Source organism: Podarcis muralis, chromosome 6, assembly GCF_964188315.1.
Source record: "Podarcis muralis chromosome 6, rPodMur119.hap1.1, whole genome shotgun sequence".
Classification (NCBI taxonomy): domain Eukaryota; kingdom Metazoa; phylum Chordata; class Lepidosauria; order Squamata; family Lacertidae; genus Podarcis; species Podarcis muralis.
Genome location: NC_135660.1, coordinates 2729277 through 2749573, shown reverse-complemented (window position 1 = coordinate 2749573; position 20297 = coordinate 2729277). Strand labels below are relative to the sequence as shown.

Genomic DNA, 20297 nt, shown 5'->3' with positions numbered 1-20297 from the left:
ATTACAGTGGTACCTCGCAAGACGAATGCCTCGCAAGACGGAAAACTCGCAAGAAGAAAGAGTTTTCCGTTTTTCGAGGTGCTTCGCCAGACGAATTTCCCTATGGGAAAGCCCATAGGGAAATATCCAGGGACCTCTTTTAAAATGCTGGCGGTCAGGAGCAAAGACTTTCGCCCACCGCTGGCCTTCAGAAGAGGTCCTGGACCTCTTCTGAAGGCCGGCGGGGAGCAAAAGTCTTTGCTCCCCCCCACCTGCCTTCCTGGGACAGCGGAGACTTCTCCGCTGTCCCGGGGCGATCTTAAAATGCTGGCGGGCGGCAGCGAAGCCTTCGCTGCCGCCCGCCAGCATTTTAAAATCGCCCCGGGACAGCGGAGGCTTCGCTGCCGCCCGCCAGCATTTTAAAATCGCCCCGGGACAGCGGAGAAGTCTCCGCTGTCCCGGGGGCTTTTAAAATGCTGGCGGTCGGCAGCAAAGCCCTCCTGTCCCCGGAGCTTGCGGGGCGGGAGGTGGGGAGAAGGGCTTTTCTTGCCACCGCCAGCCTTCAGAACAGCCTTCTGAAGGCTGGCGGTGGGAAGAAAAGCCCTTGTCCCCCCCCCCAGCCTTCAGAAGAGGTCGGGGGACAGACTGTCCCCGGACCTGGTCTGAAGGCGGTTTCCATAGGAACGCATTGATTGATTTTCAATGCATTCCTATGGGAAACCGTGCTTCACAAGACAAAAAACTCGCAAGAAGAAAAAACTCGCGGAACGAATTAATTTCGTCTTGCGAGGCACCACTGTACTTTGATGAATTACTTTAAACTGAACTGTTTCAGTGTTTCTTTGATTGCCCTCGAATGTTCCCTCCGCACTTGCCTTCTTTTCCTGCTAAACCCTCAGAGAACCTGTGGTCTAGAGGGATATTGTATTTATCTTGCGTTCAGCTTGATCGTTGATGGGTGGGGTACAAATAATAAAATTATTATTATTATTATTCCTGTCATCTATAGGTGACTTCCCACCACCACCACCACCACCTCCACCTCCTTCTGACGATCTTGGGAATCCTCCTCCACCGCCGCCCAGTGCCTTTCTTCCTCCTCCTCCTCCTCCTGATGAAGCCATGTTCAATGTTCAGGTAAGAAGGCATCCACGGTGCTACCAAGGGCATGCATGGGGTTCTTGTGGTGCCCAGCTGTGGTCAAGGCGAATCAAGTACCCATGGTGCTAGGTGCTGTACAGCGGCAGTGGTGACCACCAAAAGAAAGAGCTGCTTCACGTGGCTTGTAGTTAAACTGTGGAACTCCCTGCCACCGGAGGCAGTGATGGCCAAATTTGTGGAGGAATTGTGCTTGAGTTCTGCTTGTGGGTTTCTATTTGGTGTATCTGGTCGGCCACGGCGAGAACAAGATGCTAAATGGGCCATTGGACTGACCAACAGGCCTCTTCGTATTTTCTTAGAACGGTATCTTAAAAATCCCATTCTTATTGCTTTCTCATTATATGTTAAACCATCACTTGTATTTACTTTATTTATAACGTTGGTCTTCCTTTCCTTTTTAATCCCCCCCCCCCATACTAGCACTGTTGTTGTTTAGTTGTTTAGTCGTGTCCGCCTCTTCTTGACCTCCTGGACCAGAGCACGCCAGGCCGTCCTGTCTTCCACTGCCTCCCGCAGTTTGGTCAAACTCATGCTGGTAGCTTCGAGAACACTGTCCCACCATCTCGTCCTCTGTCGCCCCCTTCTCCTTGTGCCCTCCATCTTTCCCAGCATCAGTGTCTTCTCCAGGGAGTCTTCTCTTCTCATGAGGTGGCCAAAGTACTGGAGCCTCAGCTTCACGATCTGTCCTTCCAGTGAGCACTCAGGGCTGATTTCCTTAAGAATGGAGAGGTTGGATCTTCTTGCAGTCCATGGGACTCTCAAGAGTCTCCTCCAGCACCATAATTCAAAAGCATCAATTCTTCGGTGATCAGCCTTCTTTATGGTCCAGCTCTCACTTCCATACATCACTACTGGGAAAACCATCCCTTTTCATACCACCCCCTTTTTTAAGAATAACAACATTGGACGGCCTTATGAAGTCTATCTGAGGACTGCAATACCTCAAGGACCACCACTTTCAGTATGAACCTACCTGGACCCTGAGATCATCTTCTGAGGACCTCCTTCATGAGCCTCCTCCTCGAGAGGTCCAGAGGGTGGCAACACGAGAACAGGGCCTTTGTTGCAGTGGCTCCCCAGGGAAGTACACCTGGTGCCTTAATTATACACCTTTAGGCACCAGGCAAAATTTTTCCTTTTTAAGCAGGCCTTTTGTTGATCTGGTGGACATCCTATGCCCTATTAAAATGTGCTTTTTGTTGGAGGCGTATTGAGTTGGTTTATTTTTATTTTTATTATGTATTTTGTGGTTTTATATCTTGATTTTGACCAAACTGCATGAGTTTGACCAAACTGCGGGAGGTAGTGGAGGACAGGGGTGCCTGGCGTGCTCTGGTCCATGGGGTCACGAGGAGTCGTACGCGACTGAACAACTAAACAACAACAACAACATCTTGATTTTATTCTGTGACCCCCCCCCCCCTGGTATAGGGCAGTATAGACATTCAAATAATAATAATAATAATAATAATAATAATCTCCCAACCACCCCATGGGGTTTCTTCAGATGATCTTTGCCAGCCAGATGGACAAGGTATAAGTAATAAATCATTATTCTCATATTATTCTGACGGTAAGAGCCATTTGATGTTACAGTGAACTTCCTCGCTGGGTGATGGACTCTCCTTGCATGGAGGTTTTCAAGCAGACTTTGGGTGACCATCTCTCAGGGATTCTCTAGGCGTTGTTCCTGCCTTGCAGGGGGTTGGACTAGATGATCCCTGGGGGTCTCAGTTCTCTGAGAAGATGAGACTTGGCAGGGCGAGTTCTCCCACAGCTCAGTTACGGAGGGCGAAGATGGAATTCCCGTCAGAAGTATTTTCTGCGGCGACGGGCGCATGCGGATGGTGTCTCTGCCTGACCCGTTGGTGACATTCTGTCAACTGGCTGAGAACGAGAGCTTCTGGTTTGTTGAGAATCTCCCCCTAGTCGCGGCTGCCGGACTTGTCCTGCGCCAGGAAGCCTCCCTTCTCTTCTCCTCCTCCTCCGATTGTGTGCCACCTTGCCGCCAGAGACCGTTAATTCTATTTAATGGCTAATTAAACGCTAATTCATGCTGCATTTGGAACAGGATTAAGGTCGGCGGGGGTGGGAGCCAGCAAAGAAACGGGAAGCTCTCGCAGTGGCCATAATTATCGATAATGAGCTCTGGGCTGTAATTTTATTAATTAAAAGGGGAGAGAAGAGGCAATATCCTCTGGAGCTGTTCTTCGTCAGAAAGAGCGCTGCTGCAGGGAAAAGGTTTAATGACGTTTCTGGATGGGCCTGGGTCTTCATCCCCAGATGGGACACAAGTGGCGGGGCAAAGGAGCTGGGGTTTTTTGGGGGGGGGCAGAAGATGCCGCACCACCTCCTATTCCCTCTAACGCCAAAAACACACCCCAAGATACAGAGGTTTTCCCCCAAAACAGTGTAATTTCCAAGCCAGATGCAGCTCTAATTCTAGCCAAGCAATAATGAGTCGTCTTTACAACAACAACATAAACCGATTTGATGTGCAAAGTAGTTTCTCTGTGTTATTCCGCCTCCCTGCGACCGAGATAACATCCATGGGTCTCCTGTTTTTCCTGCATTTGCTATTGGCCAGATGTATCCAGTATTGATGCATTAATATAATTCCCCAGAAAGCAGGGTTAAAGTCCCCCGAGGGTAGGTTTCATTTTAGAATTCTTCTTTATATATAATTTTTATGGAGTTTTCAATTTTACATTTCAAAAGAAACATTTTGCGAACTTCAAAATATCCAGTGCCTTCCCTTCTTCTCCTCCTGTGGTTCATTTAAGTATTGTACATTCCTGAATATTTTATTGTAAGCATTCAAATCAGTTTTCCACTTTTACATCCATCAAAAATCATTTACTCCGTTGAATTTGATCTTACTGCTGCCAGCGTTTTCAGGTGTATACAGTTATTTTCCAGATATTCAACAAATGTATTCTAATCTTCTTTAAATATATGTTCTTCTTGCTCTCTTATTCTACGTGTTGAATCTGCAAGTTCTTCATACTCTGTCAATTTAAGTTGTCAATCCTCTTTAGCTGGGGCTAACAAAACATAGGCCACAGTTGTTGCATACATAAATAACCTTTTCTGACACCTAGGAATTTCTGTCAGGGTTATTCCCATCAGGAAGGACTCTGGTTTTGGGGGGAAAGTAGTTTCAAAAATGTTTTTCAATTCATTATAAATCATTTCCCAATATCCTTTTACCTTGTTTCATGTCCACCACATGTGAAAAAAGGCTCCCTCTGCTTCTTTACATTTCCAACACATATCTGATTCTGTTTCATAAATCTTAGCCAACCTACTCGGAGTTAGGTACTATCTATGAATCATTTTCAAATAATTCTCTTTCAGTGAATAGGTAAAGGTAAAGGGACCCCTGACCATCAGGTCCAGTTCTGACCGACTCTGGGGATGCGGCGCTCATCTCGCTTTATTGGCCGAGGGAGCCGGCATACAGCTTCCGGGTCATGTGGCCAGCATGACTAAGCCGCTTCTGGCGAACCAGAGCAGTGCACGGAGATGCAGTTTACCTTCCCGCCGTAGTGGTACCTATTTATCTACTTGCACTTGACGTGCTTTCAAACTGCTAGGTTGGCAGGAGCAGGGACCGAGCAACGGGAGCTCACCCCATCACGGGGATTCGAACCGTTTACCTTCTGATCGGCAAGTCCTAGGCTCTGTGCTTTAACCCACAGCGCCACCCGCATCCCTATCTTTCAGTGAATAACTTGCAGTAAATTTCAGGGTGCTTTCCCAAAGTTTCTCCAAGAGGTGAAGATCTATATTGTGTCCTATATCTGTTGCCCAGTGTTTCATTGAAGCTTTAACTAGCTCGGCTTTTGTTTCCCATTCTGATAAAAAATAACACATTTTAGACAGAACTTTATCCTTATTTTGCTTCTTTTTCAAATTGGGAGCTTTGATCCAGAAATCCATTCTTTCTATCTCATTTAAACATGTCGTATATCTGGTGAAATTGCAACCAATCCGTAACTTGGCTCCTTAAGTTTTCCATTGATTTCAGTCTGGGTTACCCCCCACCCACTGTAAAATCCAGCAGATCCCTGTAAATTGCCCATTGTCTGTCCATATTAACTTTTAATTGTAATTGCTTCATTGGGAGATGGCTGTTGTCTTTGTCCATGGAGTTTTCTTGCCAGGGATACTGGAGTGGCTTGCCGGTTCCTCCTCTAGGTGGATCACTTTTGGTCAAAACTCTCCACTATGACCTGTCCATCTTGGGTGGCCCTGCACGACATAGTTCATAGCTTCTCTGAGTTATTCAAGCCCCTTCGCCATGGCAAGGCAGTGATCCATGAAGGGGTATCTCATTGAGAGATAGCCATAAAGGTGTGTTTTTTCCCCCCCAGCCGATTTTTATATTTCTACCAGTCTCTATACAGATTCTTCCTAAGAATGTGGTTCAAAAAACTCTTATGGATTTTAGCCTTCCCATACCAAAGACATGCATGCCAACTGAATTTTAATTTATGACCTTCTAAATCTAAAATGTCCGCATTGTCCAATACTATCCATTCTTTCAACCAACACAAACAAGCTACTTCATAATACAATTGCAGATCTGGCAGGACATAGCCTTCTCTTTCATTTGTATCTATCATCCAATGGCATTTCAGGCCCGGCTCAATCGAGAGGAATCGCAGCTCTCCTGGTTAGCAGGGTGACTTGAGTACGTTCTCAGAGTTGACTCAAGAGGGATCCGGTCCCCATTTTTAAAGGACAGCAGCTGCCATGCCTCGCTCCCCCCCCCCCCGGCTTCATTCTCAGCACACAAATATGCAGCACATCTTGGATGAGAATCATAGAATCATAGAGTTGGAATAGACCACAAGGGCCATCGAGTCCAACCCCCTGCCAAGCAGGAAACACCATCAGAGCACTCCTGACATATGGTTGTCAAGCCTCTGCTTAAAGACCTCCAAAGAAGGAGACTCCACCACACTCCTTGGCAGCAAATTCCACTGCCGAACAGCTCTTACTGTCAGGAAGTTCTTCCTAATGTTTATGTGGAATCTTCTTTCTTGTAGTTTGGATCCATTGCTCCGTGTCCGCTTCTCTGGAGCAGCAGAAAACAGCCTTTCTCCCTCCTCTATGTGACATCCTTTTATATATTTGAACATGGCTATCATATCACCCCTTAACCTCCTCTTCTCCAGGCTAAACATGCCCAGCTCCCTTAGCCGTTCCTCATAAGGCATCATTTCCAGGCCTTTGACCATTTTGGTTGCCCTCCTCTGGACACGTTCCAGTTTGTCAGTGTCCTTCTTGAACTGTGGTGCCCAGAACTGGACACAGTACTCCAGGTGAGGTCTGACCAGAGCAGAATACAGTGGCACTATTGCTTCCCTTGATCTAGATGCTATACTCCTATTGATGCAGCCCAGAATTGCATTGGCTTTTTTAGCTGCCACGTCACACTGTTGGCTCATGTCAAGTTTGTGGTCAACCAAGACTCCTAGATCCTTTTCACATGTACTGCCAGGTGTCCCCCATCTTGTATTTGTGCCTCTCATTTTTTTTGCCCAAGTGCAATACTTTACACTTGAGAAGCCCAAGAGGAGCTTTGCTTCCAGACTGCTTCCTTCCTTACTCTGCTCTCCTCGTTTCCCCCCAATAATTTATTATTATTGGGGAATTATATAACCCATCAGTGTCTTGACAGCGGTTGTAAATTGATGCTTTGTTGCCTGAGATCCAAAGGGCCTTGGTGGAACAGCTGGGCAAGGGGAGCGTCCCCCCCAAATTTCTCCCCCAAGAGCATCTTCTATTACTACCCAACAAGCCAGATTTCAAGGTGCTCAGAGAAACCTCCAGTGCAGAACAAAGCCCCCAGCTCCTTGCAGAGCAAAATGGGGAAGTGCTTTTGACACCCCTGTTCTCCACCGTTCATAAGTGAGGCGGGCTGTAACGTGAGAGCAGAGGATCTGCTTTGAATGCAGAACGACCCAGGTTGAGCCCCCTGCATATCTAGGGAATGCCCCCTGCCACATAGCTCAATCAATGGCCTGGTCTGGTACGAGGCAGCTTCCATCACCACCCTTCAAATTGCTGAAGGCTTTGCAGAATCACACCCAGCGATTCCGCCCCAGAACACACTTGTGATGGCCTGGGAATCCGATTCAGAGAGTGAACTGGAGGAATCCCAGCCTGCACATGAGTCCCCGCCTCCAGGGCCGGCTGAACTGGGGCAGGGCCTTGATTCTGAGGCGCCGGCACCTGTGCTGGATCCTCAGGAGCAGGCACCAGGTGAATCCATTCTGGCTCCAGAGGTGGTTGAGGACTCAGTGCCTACAGGTGAGTCTTCCCCTGGGCCCAGTAACCCTTCAGCCTCTCCTGAACTGCAGAGGCTCAGGGCAGAGAGGCGAAGGGAACTGGTTTCTCCCAGGAGGAGTGTTCGCCTTAAGGCCAGGAGAGGCGGGGCTCCTGGGGGCCGGGACCGCCCCTGGCCTCACAGAAGATAAAGGCCAGTCAGCCCGGTCCCAGGTTGCGGGAGCAACGTTGTGGTTGAGTACCTGTGTGGAGAGGTTGGATCTTCTTGCAGTCCATGGGACTCTCAAGAGTCTCCTCCAGCACCATTATTCAAAGCATCAATTCTTCGGTGATCAGCCTTCTTTATGGTCCAGTGAATGAAGAGAACTCCCTCCAAATGGGCTGTGCAGAAGACCCCACAGGCCATAAATTCACCTCTGACTCCACCTGTCTCCACCCTTAATGCCAAATTCCTTCATTTCTTTGTGTGTTCCTTCCCTCTTCGTCTAGGTCAGCGCCGGCGGCAAGACCCTGGAGGAGAGACGTTCCAGTCTGGACGCGGAAATCGACTCCTTGACCAGCATCTTGGCTGACTTGGAGAACAGCTCGCCTTACAAGCCGCGGACGCAACAGGTCAGAGTTGGGGAGAGATGGCAGAGGGACACAGGGTCCAGCGGCCACACTCAGCCTCTTCTCTCGGACGGGGGCTTGAGTTGGGGCCGTACATTGTCACATGCTGCCTGTTGCATTCAAAACAGACTGTGAAAAAGTGGCAAGGTATTTTTTTATTTTTCATAAATACCGTGTAGAGCAGCACGCTGGTTCCTACCACATCAGTGTTCCGTGCCTCTATTCTGTTAGCAAATTGCCTTGAGAACGATGCAAGCCACTAGTGAATCCCTCCCCTTTTAGCAGGTGAAAGACGAGCTTTCCTTGGAGGTTTTTAAGCAGAAGTTGGGTGGCCCATTGCCGCGGGTGCTTAATAATAATAATAATAATAATAATAATAATAATAATAATAATTTATTTATATCCCACCCTTCCCGGTTCAAAAACCGGGCTCAGGGCAGCTTACAACAAATTTAAAACACTTAATTTATGCAACAAAAAACAGCGTAAAATACAGTATAAAACGTGGATAACAATAAATTCAGAATTCAAAAATCAATGGGGGGGGGGGGGAATTCATCCATTAAACATTAGATGATCACCAGGGCTAGCTGGCTAAATTAGTCCTATTTGGGCCAGCGAGGAGACCAGGGGAGAACCAGTTGTGGGATCCCAGAGCAGGGAATCTTCATAAAAAGGGGAGGGGGAGGGAAGGAAGGGGAATAAAAGATCAGGCTAAGTTCAAATTGAAAGCCAGGTGGAATAGGTCTGTCTTACAGGCCCTGCAGAAGGAGGTTAAATCCTGCAGGGCCCTGGCCTCATGGGACAGAGCATTCCACCAGGTCGGAGCCACCACTGAGAAGGCCCTGGCCCTGGTGGAGGATAGCCTGACTTCCTTAGGGCCTGGAACCTCTAAACTATGATTATTCATGGACCTTAAGGTCCATGAAGGGGCAGACCAGGAGAGGTGGTCCCATAAATACGAGGGCCCTAAGCCACAAAGGGCTTTAGCTGAGATTCCTGCATTGATTCTGTGAATGCTTGCAGGCCAGGGTTATGGTAGCAGGCGCAGCGTTGCTTTCCCCTCCACATTTAAGTGCTATGCACAGAGCTTCTGCACAGATACCTGTGAAGAGAAACCAGGCAATTTGCTTAAAAAAAAGAAGCAACAGCCTCTCTCGATCGCTGTGCCAGAGAATCTTTCCCTTCTGGCTGCCGCTGTCGCTCCTGCGATCTGAGCTTCAAATTGTGTTCTCTCTCTCTCTCCCCGCCCCCTACAGCCCCTCTTTGTTGTCTAATCCCCCGGGCTGAAAATGCTCTGGAAACAGCTCTGCTATCAGCAGGGTGCCTGCGTCAGCACCGTGGGGTGAAACCGGGGTGAGGTGGGTGGCAGGGATGAGTCACACAGGAAGCCAGGGCTTCGGAAGAGCAGTTTTCTGTTTGTGCGCCCGGAAGGAGAGTGCAAGGGGCTGCCCTGGAGGGATGGGACTCTGGGGATATTTTCCTGGAGGAGGAGGAGGAGGAGGAGGAGGAGGAGGAGGAGGAGGAGGAGGAGGAGAAGAAGAAGAAGAAGAAGAAGAAGAAGAAGAAGAAGAGGGAAGCCCTCTCCCCTAACGCTAGGATTTGTGGGTACCCAATGAAGCTGAAACTTGGGAGATGCAGGATGGATAAAATAATGTCCTTTGTTAACCCGTGGAACTCACTCCCACAAGAGGCAGTGATGAGCAACAACTGAGATGGCTTTAAAAGAGGATTGGGCAAATTCGCGGAGGAGAGAACTATCGACAGCAACTAGCCAGGATTGCTATACTGTACCTCCACAGTTGGAGACATAAAAAGGGGGGACCCCGCTGTATGAAAATATACATAAGTGGGGGGGACAGGGGTTCAGGCCCAGGTAAGGTGCAATATACAGTATAATATATAAAGCAAGTAAGGTTCAACAAATGTACCCGCAATTACAAAACATACCGTACTTATCCATGTATAAGGCGCCCCCATGTATAAGGCGCCCAGAGTTGTTGAGCCCAGAGTTGTTGCCGCCTCTTTTCTTTCCACTCGCCAGCAGAAGCTGCCAATTGCCCACCCAATTGCCGCAGCGTCAGCCAATCAACACTAGCCCTTGACGCAGCAGCCAATAACACGCCCAATAGCCACTGGCAGCCGCGGCAGCAGCCAATCAAACGTTCACCCTATGCACTATCCATGTATAAGATGGCCCCCACTTTTTAGCATGATTTTTAAAGAGAAAAACCTAGTCTTATACACAGATAAGTACTGTACATCCCGCTTTAGGTAAAGGTAAAGGTAAAGGGACCCCTGACCATTAGGTCCAATCGTGACCAACTCTGGGGTTGCGGCACTCATCTCGCTTTATTGCCCAAGGGAGTCGGCGTACAGCTTCCGGGTCATGTGGCCAGCATGACGAAGCTGCTTCTGGCGAACCAGAGCAGCGCATGGAAATGCCATTTACCTTCCCGCCGGAGTGCTACCTATTTATCTACTTACACTTTGACGTGCTTTCGAACTGCTAGGTTGAGAGGAGCTGGAACTGAGCAACAGGAGCTCACCCCGTTGTGGGGATTTGAACTGCCGACCTTCCGACCGGCAAGTCCTAGGCTCTGTGGTTTAACCCACAGCGCCACCTGCTTCCACCCGCTGTAGGAGTGCCTTGATAAATTCCCTTCCGGTGGAACATCACCTTCAGAAAAAGCACATATAATTTTTCGCCGTTTTGCAATTGAAATCTGACCCATACAACAGAATCAATACTCTTAAGACAAGAAATTAAGTTCGTCCATCTCTTCGGCACAATTGCACCGCATGGGCTTTGATTTGGGTTGCTTCTTGAAACTTCTTTTTTAGAAGCCTCTGGTATTTCTTCTATGTTCCCTATAAATGCTCACTAGATGGCTCCCTCTATGCTGTGCCGGCCAGTTTGCGCAGACACCTCCCTTGTACCCTTTGCGGGACCTTACTAACCTGACAGGGTGAGTCAGCATGCTCACGGCCTCGGAAAGTTTGTTTCTTACGGTTTGGCTTGGGTTGCTGTTTTGTAGGAGGAGTTTTCCTCTGAAACTGGGATTACTGGCCTCCAGTCCTTTTGCCACAGCTGCTCTGCCACTTCCAGGAACTTTCTTGCGCCAGAGATTTGAAAAAAATGTGTCATTTTAGTTTTGGACTTAGGCTGATAACTCTGGAGTTTGCACTGTATGTTTTGTAATTGCGGGTACATTTGTTGAACCTAATTTGCTTTATGTATTATACTTTATGTTGTCCCTTACCTTGGCCTGAACCCCTGTTTTCCCCACTTGTGTGTATCCACATTTGGAAGCAGGTTCTGAATACCGGTTGCAGGAAACTACAGTAATCCAGCTGTCTCAGGCAAAAGCAGAGAAAGCACTTTCGCTTGCTATCGTTTACTAAGGCGCTTCAAAATATTAACGGTTATTATTCAAGCGCCTACAAGGCGTATGAAATGAAATATAAAAAACTCACTTGGCGTACCGGCTGAAAAGCTCACAGCTGACTTTTCTTCCCATCTCATTTGTGTCTATGGAACTCCCTCCCACAAAAATCAGTGATGCTCACCAGCCTTGGATGGCTTTAAAAGAGGATTGGACAAACTCATAAGGGGGAGAGTGGCTACTAGCTCAGCTCGGCCTCCGTGGTCGAAGGCAGCATTGCTGGAAACCACACGAAGGGAGAGCGCTCCTGTGTTCGAGTCCTGCTTGTGGACTCTGGTTGGCCACTGTGAGGGCAGGGTGGCCTGATCCCCTTGGGCCTGATCCAGCAGGCTCTCCTTATGTTCTTACCTGGGTGGGGAGAGTTGTCAGGGATCATGGGGGTTTGTTTCCTGCAGGTTAATCATCCCTGGCAGCCACAAAATTAAAAGACGCCTGCTTCTTGAGAGAAAAGCAATGACAAACCTAGACAGCATCTTAAAAAGTAGAGACATCACCTTGCCAACACAGGTCCGTATAGTTCAAGCTCTGGTTTTCCCAGTAGTGATGTATGGAAGTGAGAGCTGGACCATAAAGAAGGCTGATCGCTGAAGAATGGATGCTTTTGAATTATGGTGCTGGAGGAGACTCTTGAGAGTCCCATGGACTGCAAGAAGATCAAACGCATCCATTCTTAAGGAAATCAGCCCTGAGTGCTCACTGGAAGGACAGATCGTGAAGCTGAGGCTCCAATACTTTGGCCACCTCATGAGAAGAGAAGACTCCCTGGAAAAGACCCTGATGTTGGGAAAGATGGAGGGCACAAGGAGAAGGGGGGTGATGGAGGACAAGATGGTGGGACAGTGTTCTTGAAGCTACCAGCATGAGTTTGACCAAACTGCAGGAGGCAGTGGAAGGCAGGAGTGCCTGGCGTGTTCTGGTCCAGGGGGTCACGAAGAGTCGAACACCACTAAACAACTCAACAACAACAACAACAATCATCCCTGGCATACAACAGTGAGGGTTAGTTTCTGCAGCTATCTCTTGGAAGTCTCCGAATTCATTTCCTGTATTATGTTATGTTATGTTGCCTTTCTCTTCCTATTCTGCCTTTCGGCCCCAAAAGGCCCCCAAGGTGGCTCACAATGAGCAAATGAATGTGAATCCAAACAATGCAAATGATGCAAATTGAAAAACAACATTTCAATAATGGGGGTACTTCCTTTGCTGTCACTTGAGGCCCAGGTGGTCTCAGTGGCACTGAGGGCCTTCCATCACCTTTGGCTGGTGGCCCAGCTGTGCCCCTATCTGGACAGGGAGAGCCTAACTTCTGTTGTCAATTGTAAGCTCTGGGTTAGATTACTGCAATGTGTTGTATGCTTGTGAAACACGGACCACTTATAAAGGCCATCTCCAACTCCTCGAAAGATTCCATCAACAGTGCCTCTGAAAAATTTTACACACCACTTGGGAAGACAGGTGAACTAATATCAGTGTCCTGGAAGAAGCAAAGATCCCCAGTGTTGAAGCGATGATTCTTCAACATCAAATTCGTTGGACTGGTCATGTTGTGCGGATGCCTGATTATCGCCTTCCAAAGCAGCTACCCTATTCCGAACTTAAAAATGAAAAGCGTAATGCTGGTGGTCAACAAAAGAGGTTTAAAGACCGTCTCAAGGCAAATCTTAAAAAATGCAGTATAAACACCAACAACTGGGAAACACTGGCCTGTGAGCGCTCCAGTTGGAGAACAGCCTTTACCAAAGGCGTCATGGGCTTTGAAGACACTCAAACTCAGGACGCAAGGGAGAAACATGCTAGGAGGAAGGCACGCTTGGCAAACCCTCACCATGATTAACTCCCACCCAGAAACCAATGCCCCCACTGTGGAAGGACGTGTGGATCCAGAATTGGCCTCCACAGTCACTTACGGACTCATTCTTAAAACTGTGTTTATGGAAGACAATCTTACTCGGCTACAAGGGATCGCCAAAGAAGAAGAAAACCTGTGTGGCTGCCTCTGAAGACGGTTCGGAAACTTCAGCTGGTGCAGAATTTGGCAGACACTGCGGCAAGACAGTTCAAGCAAATAACAGCGATCCTGGCCCGACTACACTGGTTGCCAATCAGTTTCCAGGACAATTCAACAGTTCAGGACTGGAATGCCTCTCCCCATATGGGCCTAGTGATCATCATCTATTCTAGACCCTTCTTCATGTGACTCCTCCACGAGAGGCCCAGAGGGTGGCAACACGAGAACGGGGCCTTTTCTGTGGTGGCTCCCCATTTACAGAATGCTCTGCCCAGGGAGGCTCTCCTGGTGCCTTCATTACATCTCTTTAGGTGCCAGGCAAAAGTGTCCCTCTTCTCCCAAGCCTTTGGTTGATAAAACAATCTATGGCCTTTTGTGAGAGGGGGTGTTTATTGGCTTGTTTTGTTCCTGTTTTTGTTGTGCATTTTGTGTTCCCATTTTGCATTTTTATGTTGTGAACTACCCTGTGATTTTTTGGGATGTTGGGCAGTATACAAATTTTGATGATGATGATGATGATAAAAAACAACTTAGGCAGCAGCTTCGCCTTTTAAGGGTCCCTTGCCGAGGGAGTGGGGCTAGGCAGCTTGGAGAGCTGGTCCCCTTGATGGATCCAGCAGTCACCCCCTCTGTAGTCATTTGCCCCAACAGACTGGCCTGTTTTCAAGGATGGGAGGAGTGGGGTACAATAACATTCCCCTCCCTGGTTTGCACACCTGAGAAGGAGCATTTACACCCCACCTTTCCTCTATACAAGGTGACGTACATCGTTCTCCTCCTCCCACATTTAACCCCCACAACAACCCTGAGAGGTAGGCCAGGCTGAGAGTGAGTGACTGGCCATTGAGTTAATGGCTGAGTGAAGATTCGAACCCCAGTCTCGTAGGTCCTAGTCCGACACTCAACTCCTGGTTATATGCCCTCCCCTATCTGGAAGTTCTCTCAATCTCGGACATGCGTTTGGCTAGCGTTGTGATGAAAAGGCACTCTGCATATGCTCTGTAGTGCTGCATTATTCCTTTGTGACCTGGAGCTGTAAATAGGTTCGGGGGGCTGAGCTCTGGTGAGCCCCCGAGTGAGACAGCGTCTCCGTCCTGTGTGGTATGTGAGTGTTTTAGGGAGCCGGGGGAAAGGCAAAACGTTTCGTCTGCGGCGCTGTTTATCTGCCAGACCCTGCTCCCTCCTGGCAGGAATAAATACATGATGCGCTTTTAAAGCTCCAGACTGCTTTGGAACAATTGCAAGATGTTCTCAGTACAGAACAGTTTAGCTGTGGGTGGAGGATGCGTCTCTCAGACACTTTGTCAGAGAGCCGTCTGCGCCTCTTCCCTCCCTCTCTCTTCCCTGGGCTTGCTTTTTTTTAAAAAAAGAAACAACACAAAATATATTGATTGCCTTTTGCAGCGCTGGCTGCCTGGAACATATTGAGATCTGTTTGCGGATGTCTGGACGTGCCTTTGCTTTCTGTATATATTAAAGTTTCATTGACTTCAAGAGGAGAAACCAAAACTCATTTTATCTCTCTCTCTCTCTCTGTCTGGATGAGAGAGGTGGGAACTGGTCCCATCCAGAAGGGAGGAAGGGATCAGGCTGGTTTCAGGACGCTGCAGCTTGTGTTTTTATAGAACCCTAGAATTGTTGACTTCGAGGGGACACCAAAGGTCATCTATCCCAACCCCCCGCAATGCAGACCATCTCAGAATCCCTGATAGACGAGGGTCAGTCACCTTCCATAGAACTGCTCTTACCAACAGAAAGTTATTCCTGTTGTCTAGTTAGTCCTTTTCTTGTAGCTTGAAGCCATTGGTCCTCCTTTCTGGAGCAGCAGAAAACAAGCTTGCTCCATCTTCTGCCAGCGAGCATCTCTGTTCCTTTCTTCTGGTTCCCCCTCCCTCATTATTATTTTTTTAAACCTGCTTTTATTAATTTCCAAAACAGACCAATCCCACACCTGAGTTCTGGGGGACCATGACTCAGTCGCAGAGCAGTTGCTTTGCATTTAGAACATCCAAGGATCAGTCACCAGCCACTTAAGGGAGCTCAGCGTGCAGGACCTTGGAGAGCAGCTGCCAATCTGAGTAGACAGGGCTAAACTAACTGGACATAAAGGGGATACGGCTGCCTTAGCAGGCACTTTATTGACCAGTAACCACAGGAAGGGCCATAGGTCAGTGGCAAAGCATCTTCTTTACATACAGAAGGTCCCAGGCTCCGTCCCCGATGACATTTGCACCCAGGACTGCCTGAGACTCCAGAGAGCCAGTTCAAGTCAGTGTATGAGCCTTCTGAGCTAGGTGGCCCATAGGTCTGTATAAGAGTATCAGCCTTACATGCTGAGCTGGGTTGGTCCAGACACTTCAGGTTACAGACGCTTCAGGTTACAGACTCTGCTAACCCAGAAATAGAACTTTGGGTTAAGAACTTTGCTTCAGGAAAAGAACAGAAATTGCGCAGCAGCGGCATGGCAGCAGCAGGAGGCCCCATTAGCCAAAGTGGTGCTTCAGGTTAAGAACAGTCTCAGGTTAAGAACGGACCTCCAGAACGAATTAAGTTCTTAACCCCAATATTTCCCAGCTTCTCCCCTCTGCAGCCTCTGAACTATGTCCTTCTGCAAACCACTGTTCTAAATCTATACTGTCTCCCTCTTCTCTGGGAAGTGCCGGAGGAGGGGGGCAGCGGACTCCACCACTCCTCCTCTTCGGACCAGTCCCTGACAGCAAGTCCTACATTGCAGGGGGTTGGACTAGATGACCCTCGGGTCCCCTTCCAGCTCTGTGATTCTGTGGACCCTTGTCTCCAGCTCCCGCCTGCCTCCTGGCTCATTCCTCTGCTGGCTACCCCCCCCCCCCCGCGCGCTTGCCCTGCCCGCCCCTCCACCTTCTGTCTGTCTGATTTATCTCCCCGCCTGCCCACGCAACATACACACAGTACAAGGAGTTTTACATCTCCAGTACAAAGCTGCAGCGAAGCGACTGACAGCAATGCACAGTATTATGCCTGACCTGACAATTAGGCAGACTTATTACTGTGTCAGCTTGCCAGATGGATCATCTCCTAGGCGGGCAGCACGTTTCGTGTGTGAGCTTATGAATTTGCTGCTTCTTGAGTTATGTTTCCCCGGGTTGCTGGGGGGGGGGGAGGGAGGGGGCAGAAGAAAGGGGAAGCTGATTGATTTGAACTCAGCTGCCCCCCCTCCCCAATGCACTTTCAAGCGTGCTCAATGACAGCGAGGGGCAGCGGAGTCACCCCGAATCCTAGAGAGCATTGATTTGCGCCTTCAGAAGGTTGAAGAAAGCAGCTAAAGGGGTGGAGAGAGAGAGAGAAGGGAAGGGAAGGGAAAGGGGCTGGTTTTTTTTAAGTAAAAACAACTCCTTTATCTCACCCACTTGAGGGAAGCCTGGTTTTCACTGGTTTTCTTCAAGCACCAATTCTGACGGGGGATCAGGGTTGGAAGTTCAGGAAGAAAACCACCCAAGGGAATCGGGCCCTTTTTGCTTGCACCAGTTGCTGTCCTGGCCAGATCTGATTCCCAGGGAACAGGTGGGATTGTCGCACAGGGAGGGATGCCTTTGCCTCCAGCGCTTGCAATGATTGAAGAAGTTGGTGAACAGCACAAACTCCATCTTCTGGGTGGGAGATGCAAAGTTCTTAGCATCAGGCCACCTGCCCATGCTCTCTGACCAGCTTGCACCCTCCAAAGTCATGGGTGGAAGGCCCACCCCTCGCAAAAGACCCTTGTGGTTAAGGGGACCTTAGCAGGGGGTGAGCTTCTTAAAATGGGGAGAGGCACGGCTTGTTTATCTCAAGAGCTTCCAGTGTCTAGGAGAACTTTCCCCAAGCCACACGAAGCTGCCATTTGATGGGCAAGCATCTAACAAGAGAATTTAAGCAGAGCCTTCTGGATCAGGCGAAAGGAGGCCCATCTCATCCAACATCCTGTTCCACAGACACCGAACAGGAAAACCAGGATCTGAGCACAAGAGCCCTCTCTCCTCCTGTGGTTTCCAGGAATTGGGATTCAGAAGTGTTGTACTCTCTGAGGCAAACAGAGGGTGTCAAATTTAGATTGGCTTGGAAAGGAACAGAGTCCATTGCTTATCTCTGTGCCCATCCGAGTTGTTCCAAAAACGTGCCTCTTTTGTCGGGTTGTAAAGTCTTTTGGTGCTGGAGGAGACTTGAGAGACCCATGGACGGCAAGAAGATCCAACCTATCCATTCTGAAGGAAATCAGCCCTGAGTGCTCACTGGAAGCACGGATCGTGAAGCTGAGGCTCCAGTACGTTGGCCACCTCATGAGAAGAGAAGACTCCCTGGAAAAGATCCTGGTGTTGGGAAAGATGGAGGGCACAAGGAGAAGGGGACGACAGAGGACGAGATGGTGGGACAGTGTTCTCGAAGCTACCAGCATGAGTCTGACCAAACTGCGGGAGGCAGTGGAAGACAGGAGTGCCTGGCATGCTCTGGTCCAGGGGGTCACAAAGAGTCAGACATGACTAAACGACTAAACAACAACAACATAGTCTTTTCTATATAGCGGTTGCATATGGTGGAGGGGGGAAATGTCGTCAATTAGTGGCCCTTATACTGATTGCTCCTGCTATGAACCTCGCAACCTTTGCTGTTATCTGCTCATTTTGATCTGATAGAAGAAAGGACATTGTGGCAGTGGTTGAGCGCCCTGGGATGGTTAGTACGAGTGGGGTGATGATCTCGTTCCTCAGGTCTTTGTAGAGAGCACAGGACAGGAGGACGTGTGCCGCTGTTTCATTGCTACCGTCTCCACAGGGGCAAAGACGTTTTTTCAGGCGGCATCTTTTGGAATCGACCCTCAAGTACCGCAGATGGCAAAACATCCAGTCTTGCAAGTGTAAAGGCACGTCTGTATTTTGGGATAATAAGTTTGTGCAGATATGAGGCCAGAGAATCAGAATGTGGCCAGCTCAGTAGCAAGCGAGCAGCTCAGATCTCAATGGCACCATGTCAGAAAGGGTGGAGCCCAGCATATAACTCAGCCAGCTCCCACTCTTCAACCTCTCCAACCGCCAACCTCTGGCCCTCTGCCGTGAATGCTTTAGTTGACATTCCCCCGTTGCAGGGGGTTGGACTAGATGACCTTTGGAGGTCCCCCGCAACTCAACAATCGTACGATTCTATGAGAAACTGAGCCTCGCCTTCTGTTCTTGCGCTGATTAGCCGGCTGTTCTCCTTTGGCGTACGGATCTCGTTCAGGGGAACGAAATTGCAGCGGTGTGTCGTCAGAGGGGGAGAACTGGGCCAAATCACTGTGTTTAGCCATTTGGCGAAGCACAAGGCAACCACGCCGAGGCCCTCTGGAAATCTGGCTCGTAATCGCTGGAGATGCTGGTGAGGCGTCTTACCAGGCAGCAGATAATTAAATGTAGCATCGGGTCGGGCGTGTAATTGCTATGTATCCATCAGTTTGTCTCTGCCTCTAATAATTTCAGTGCCAGAAGATGATTTCTGCATGAATATGTTCCATCCCCCTACCCCAGATTCCCCAACTTACAGGCAAACGTGTAAAGGTAGCAGAGATTTCTGCAGATAAAAAAAGCAAAGCATCGCAACTGAGGCACATTCTGGCTGCCCACCTGCTGAACCCTCAAAGCTCCTTGTTGTATGAAAGCCCCCACCTCTCCACCCATCACTAAGAAGGGGAAATTTCCTAGTCTGTAGTAAACTGCACAAGCAAGTGGGATGTTGAGATGACGATGATTGTTATTATTATATCCGTCTCAGAATAAAAAACAGACTATAGAGGGACGGTGGCGGCGTTGTGCGTTAAACCACAGAGCCTAGGGCTTGCCGATCAGAAGGTCGGCGGTTCGAATTCCCGCGACGGGGTGAGCTCCCATTGCTCAGTCCCTGCTCCTGCCCACTTAGCAGTTCGAAAGCATGTCAAAGTGCAAGTAGATAAGTAGGTACCCCTCCGGTGGGAATGTAAACGGTGTTTCCGTGTGCTGGCCTAGTTTCGCCAGAAGTGGCTTAGTCATGCTGGCCACATGACCCGGAAGCTGTACGCTGGCTCCCTCGGCCAGTAAAGCGAAATGAGCGCCGCAATCCCAGAGTCGGCCACGACTGGACTTAATGGTCCAGGGTCCCTTTACCTTTAAATCTAGCACTGGCTCAGATTAGAGGCAGATTGGTCCAACTGGTTTGCTGGCGCTGAGCACAGAGCCTCAGGGTGCCACCAGAGACGACACAACTATTATTTGGAATGGACTGTGAGATTGGGGGTGGGGATGCACAAGGCACCGCTGAAATTTGAGGCCCCAAGATGTGCAATAGCTCAGATGCCGCTTGCGGGTGTCCGGCTGGCACCTGGTTGGCCCCTGCGAGAACTATTTGGCCCACTGGCCTGATCCTGCAGGCTCTCGTTCTTACATTATCCCAGAACAGCATCTGAAAAGTACATGAAAGAGTGGAAAGCAGGTTTGTGTTTGTGTGTTTATGTGATGGGGAGGAATGGTACCCTCTCTCCACCTTGGCAACATTTGCATCGGAAAGAAATCATGAAAACCGGGTGCAGCGCTAAAGCTCCCAAGAAAGGGACAAACCCTGCAGCCCAGCCTTGCTCTCTGTCTCTCTTTCTCCTCTTCAGTTGTCTAGAAGCAAGGCTGCCAGGCCCAGGCTCCCTTCCCTTCCTCCTGCGCTGCGACGGCAGATGGCGAAAAGCAAAAGCCTCGAGTTCTAATTCATATGGAGGGGCCCGTGGGAGGCCTGAGATGGCTTGCTCAAGCTTCAGGCAGCATTTGCGTCAACCCCCCCCCCCCCGCTGC

The 20297-nt window shown here is 49.2% G+C and overlaps 1 protein-coding gene across 5 annotated transcripts in view; it reads left to right on the top strand.

Annotated features, from left to right (window-relative positions):
• The window catches only part of LPP (LIM domain containing preferred translocation partner in lipoma), a 286392-nt gene that overhangs the window by 162834 nt on the left and 103261 nt on the right, over window positions 1-20297 (top strand). For all 5 annotated transcript variants that reach the window (XM_077929605.1, XM_077929604.1, XM_077929606.1 and 2 more), the window contains 2 exons: window positions 989-1116; window positions 7927-8049. In XM_077929605.1, coding sequence (XP_077785731.1) covers window positions 989-1116; window positions 7927-8049 — 251 coding nt within the window. The remainder of the gene's footprint in view (window positions 1-988; window positions 1117-7926; window positions 8050-20297) is intronic.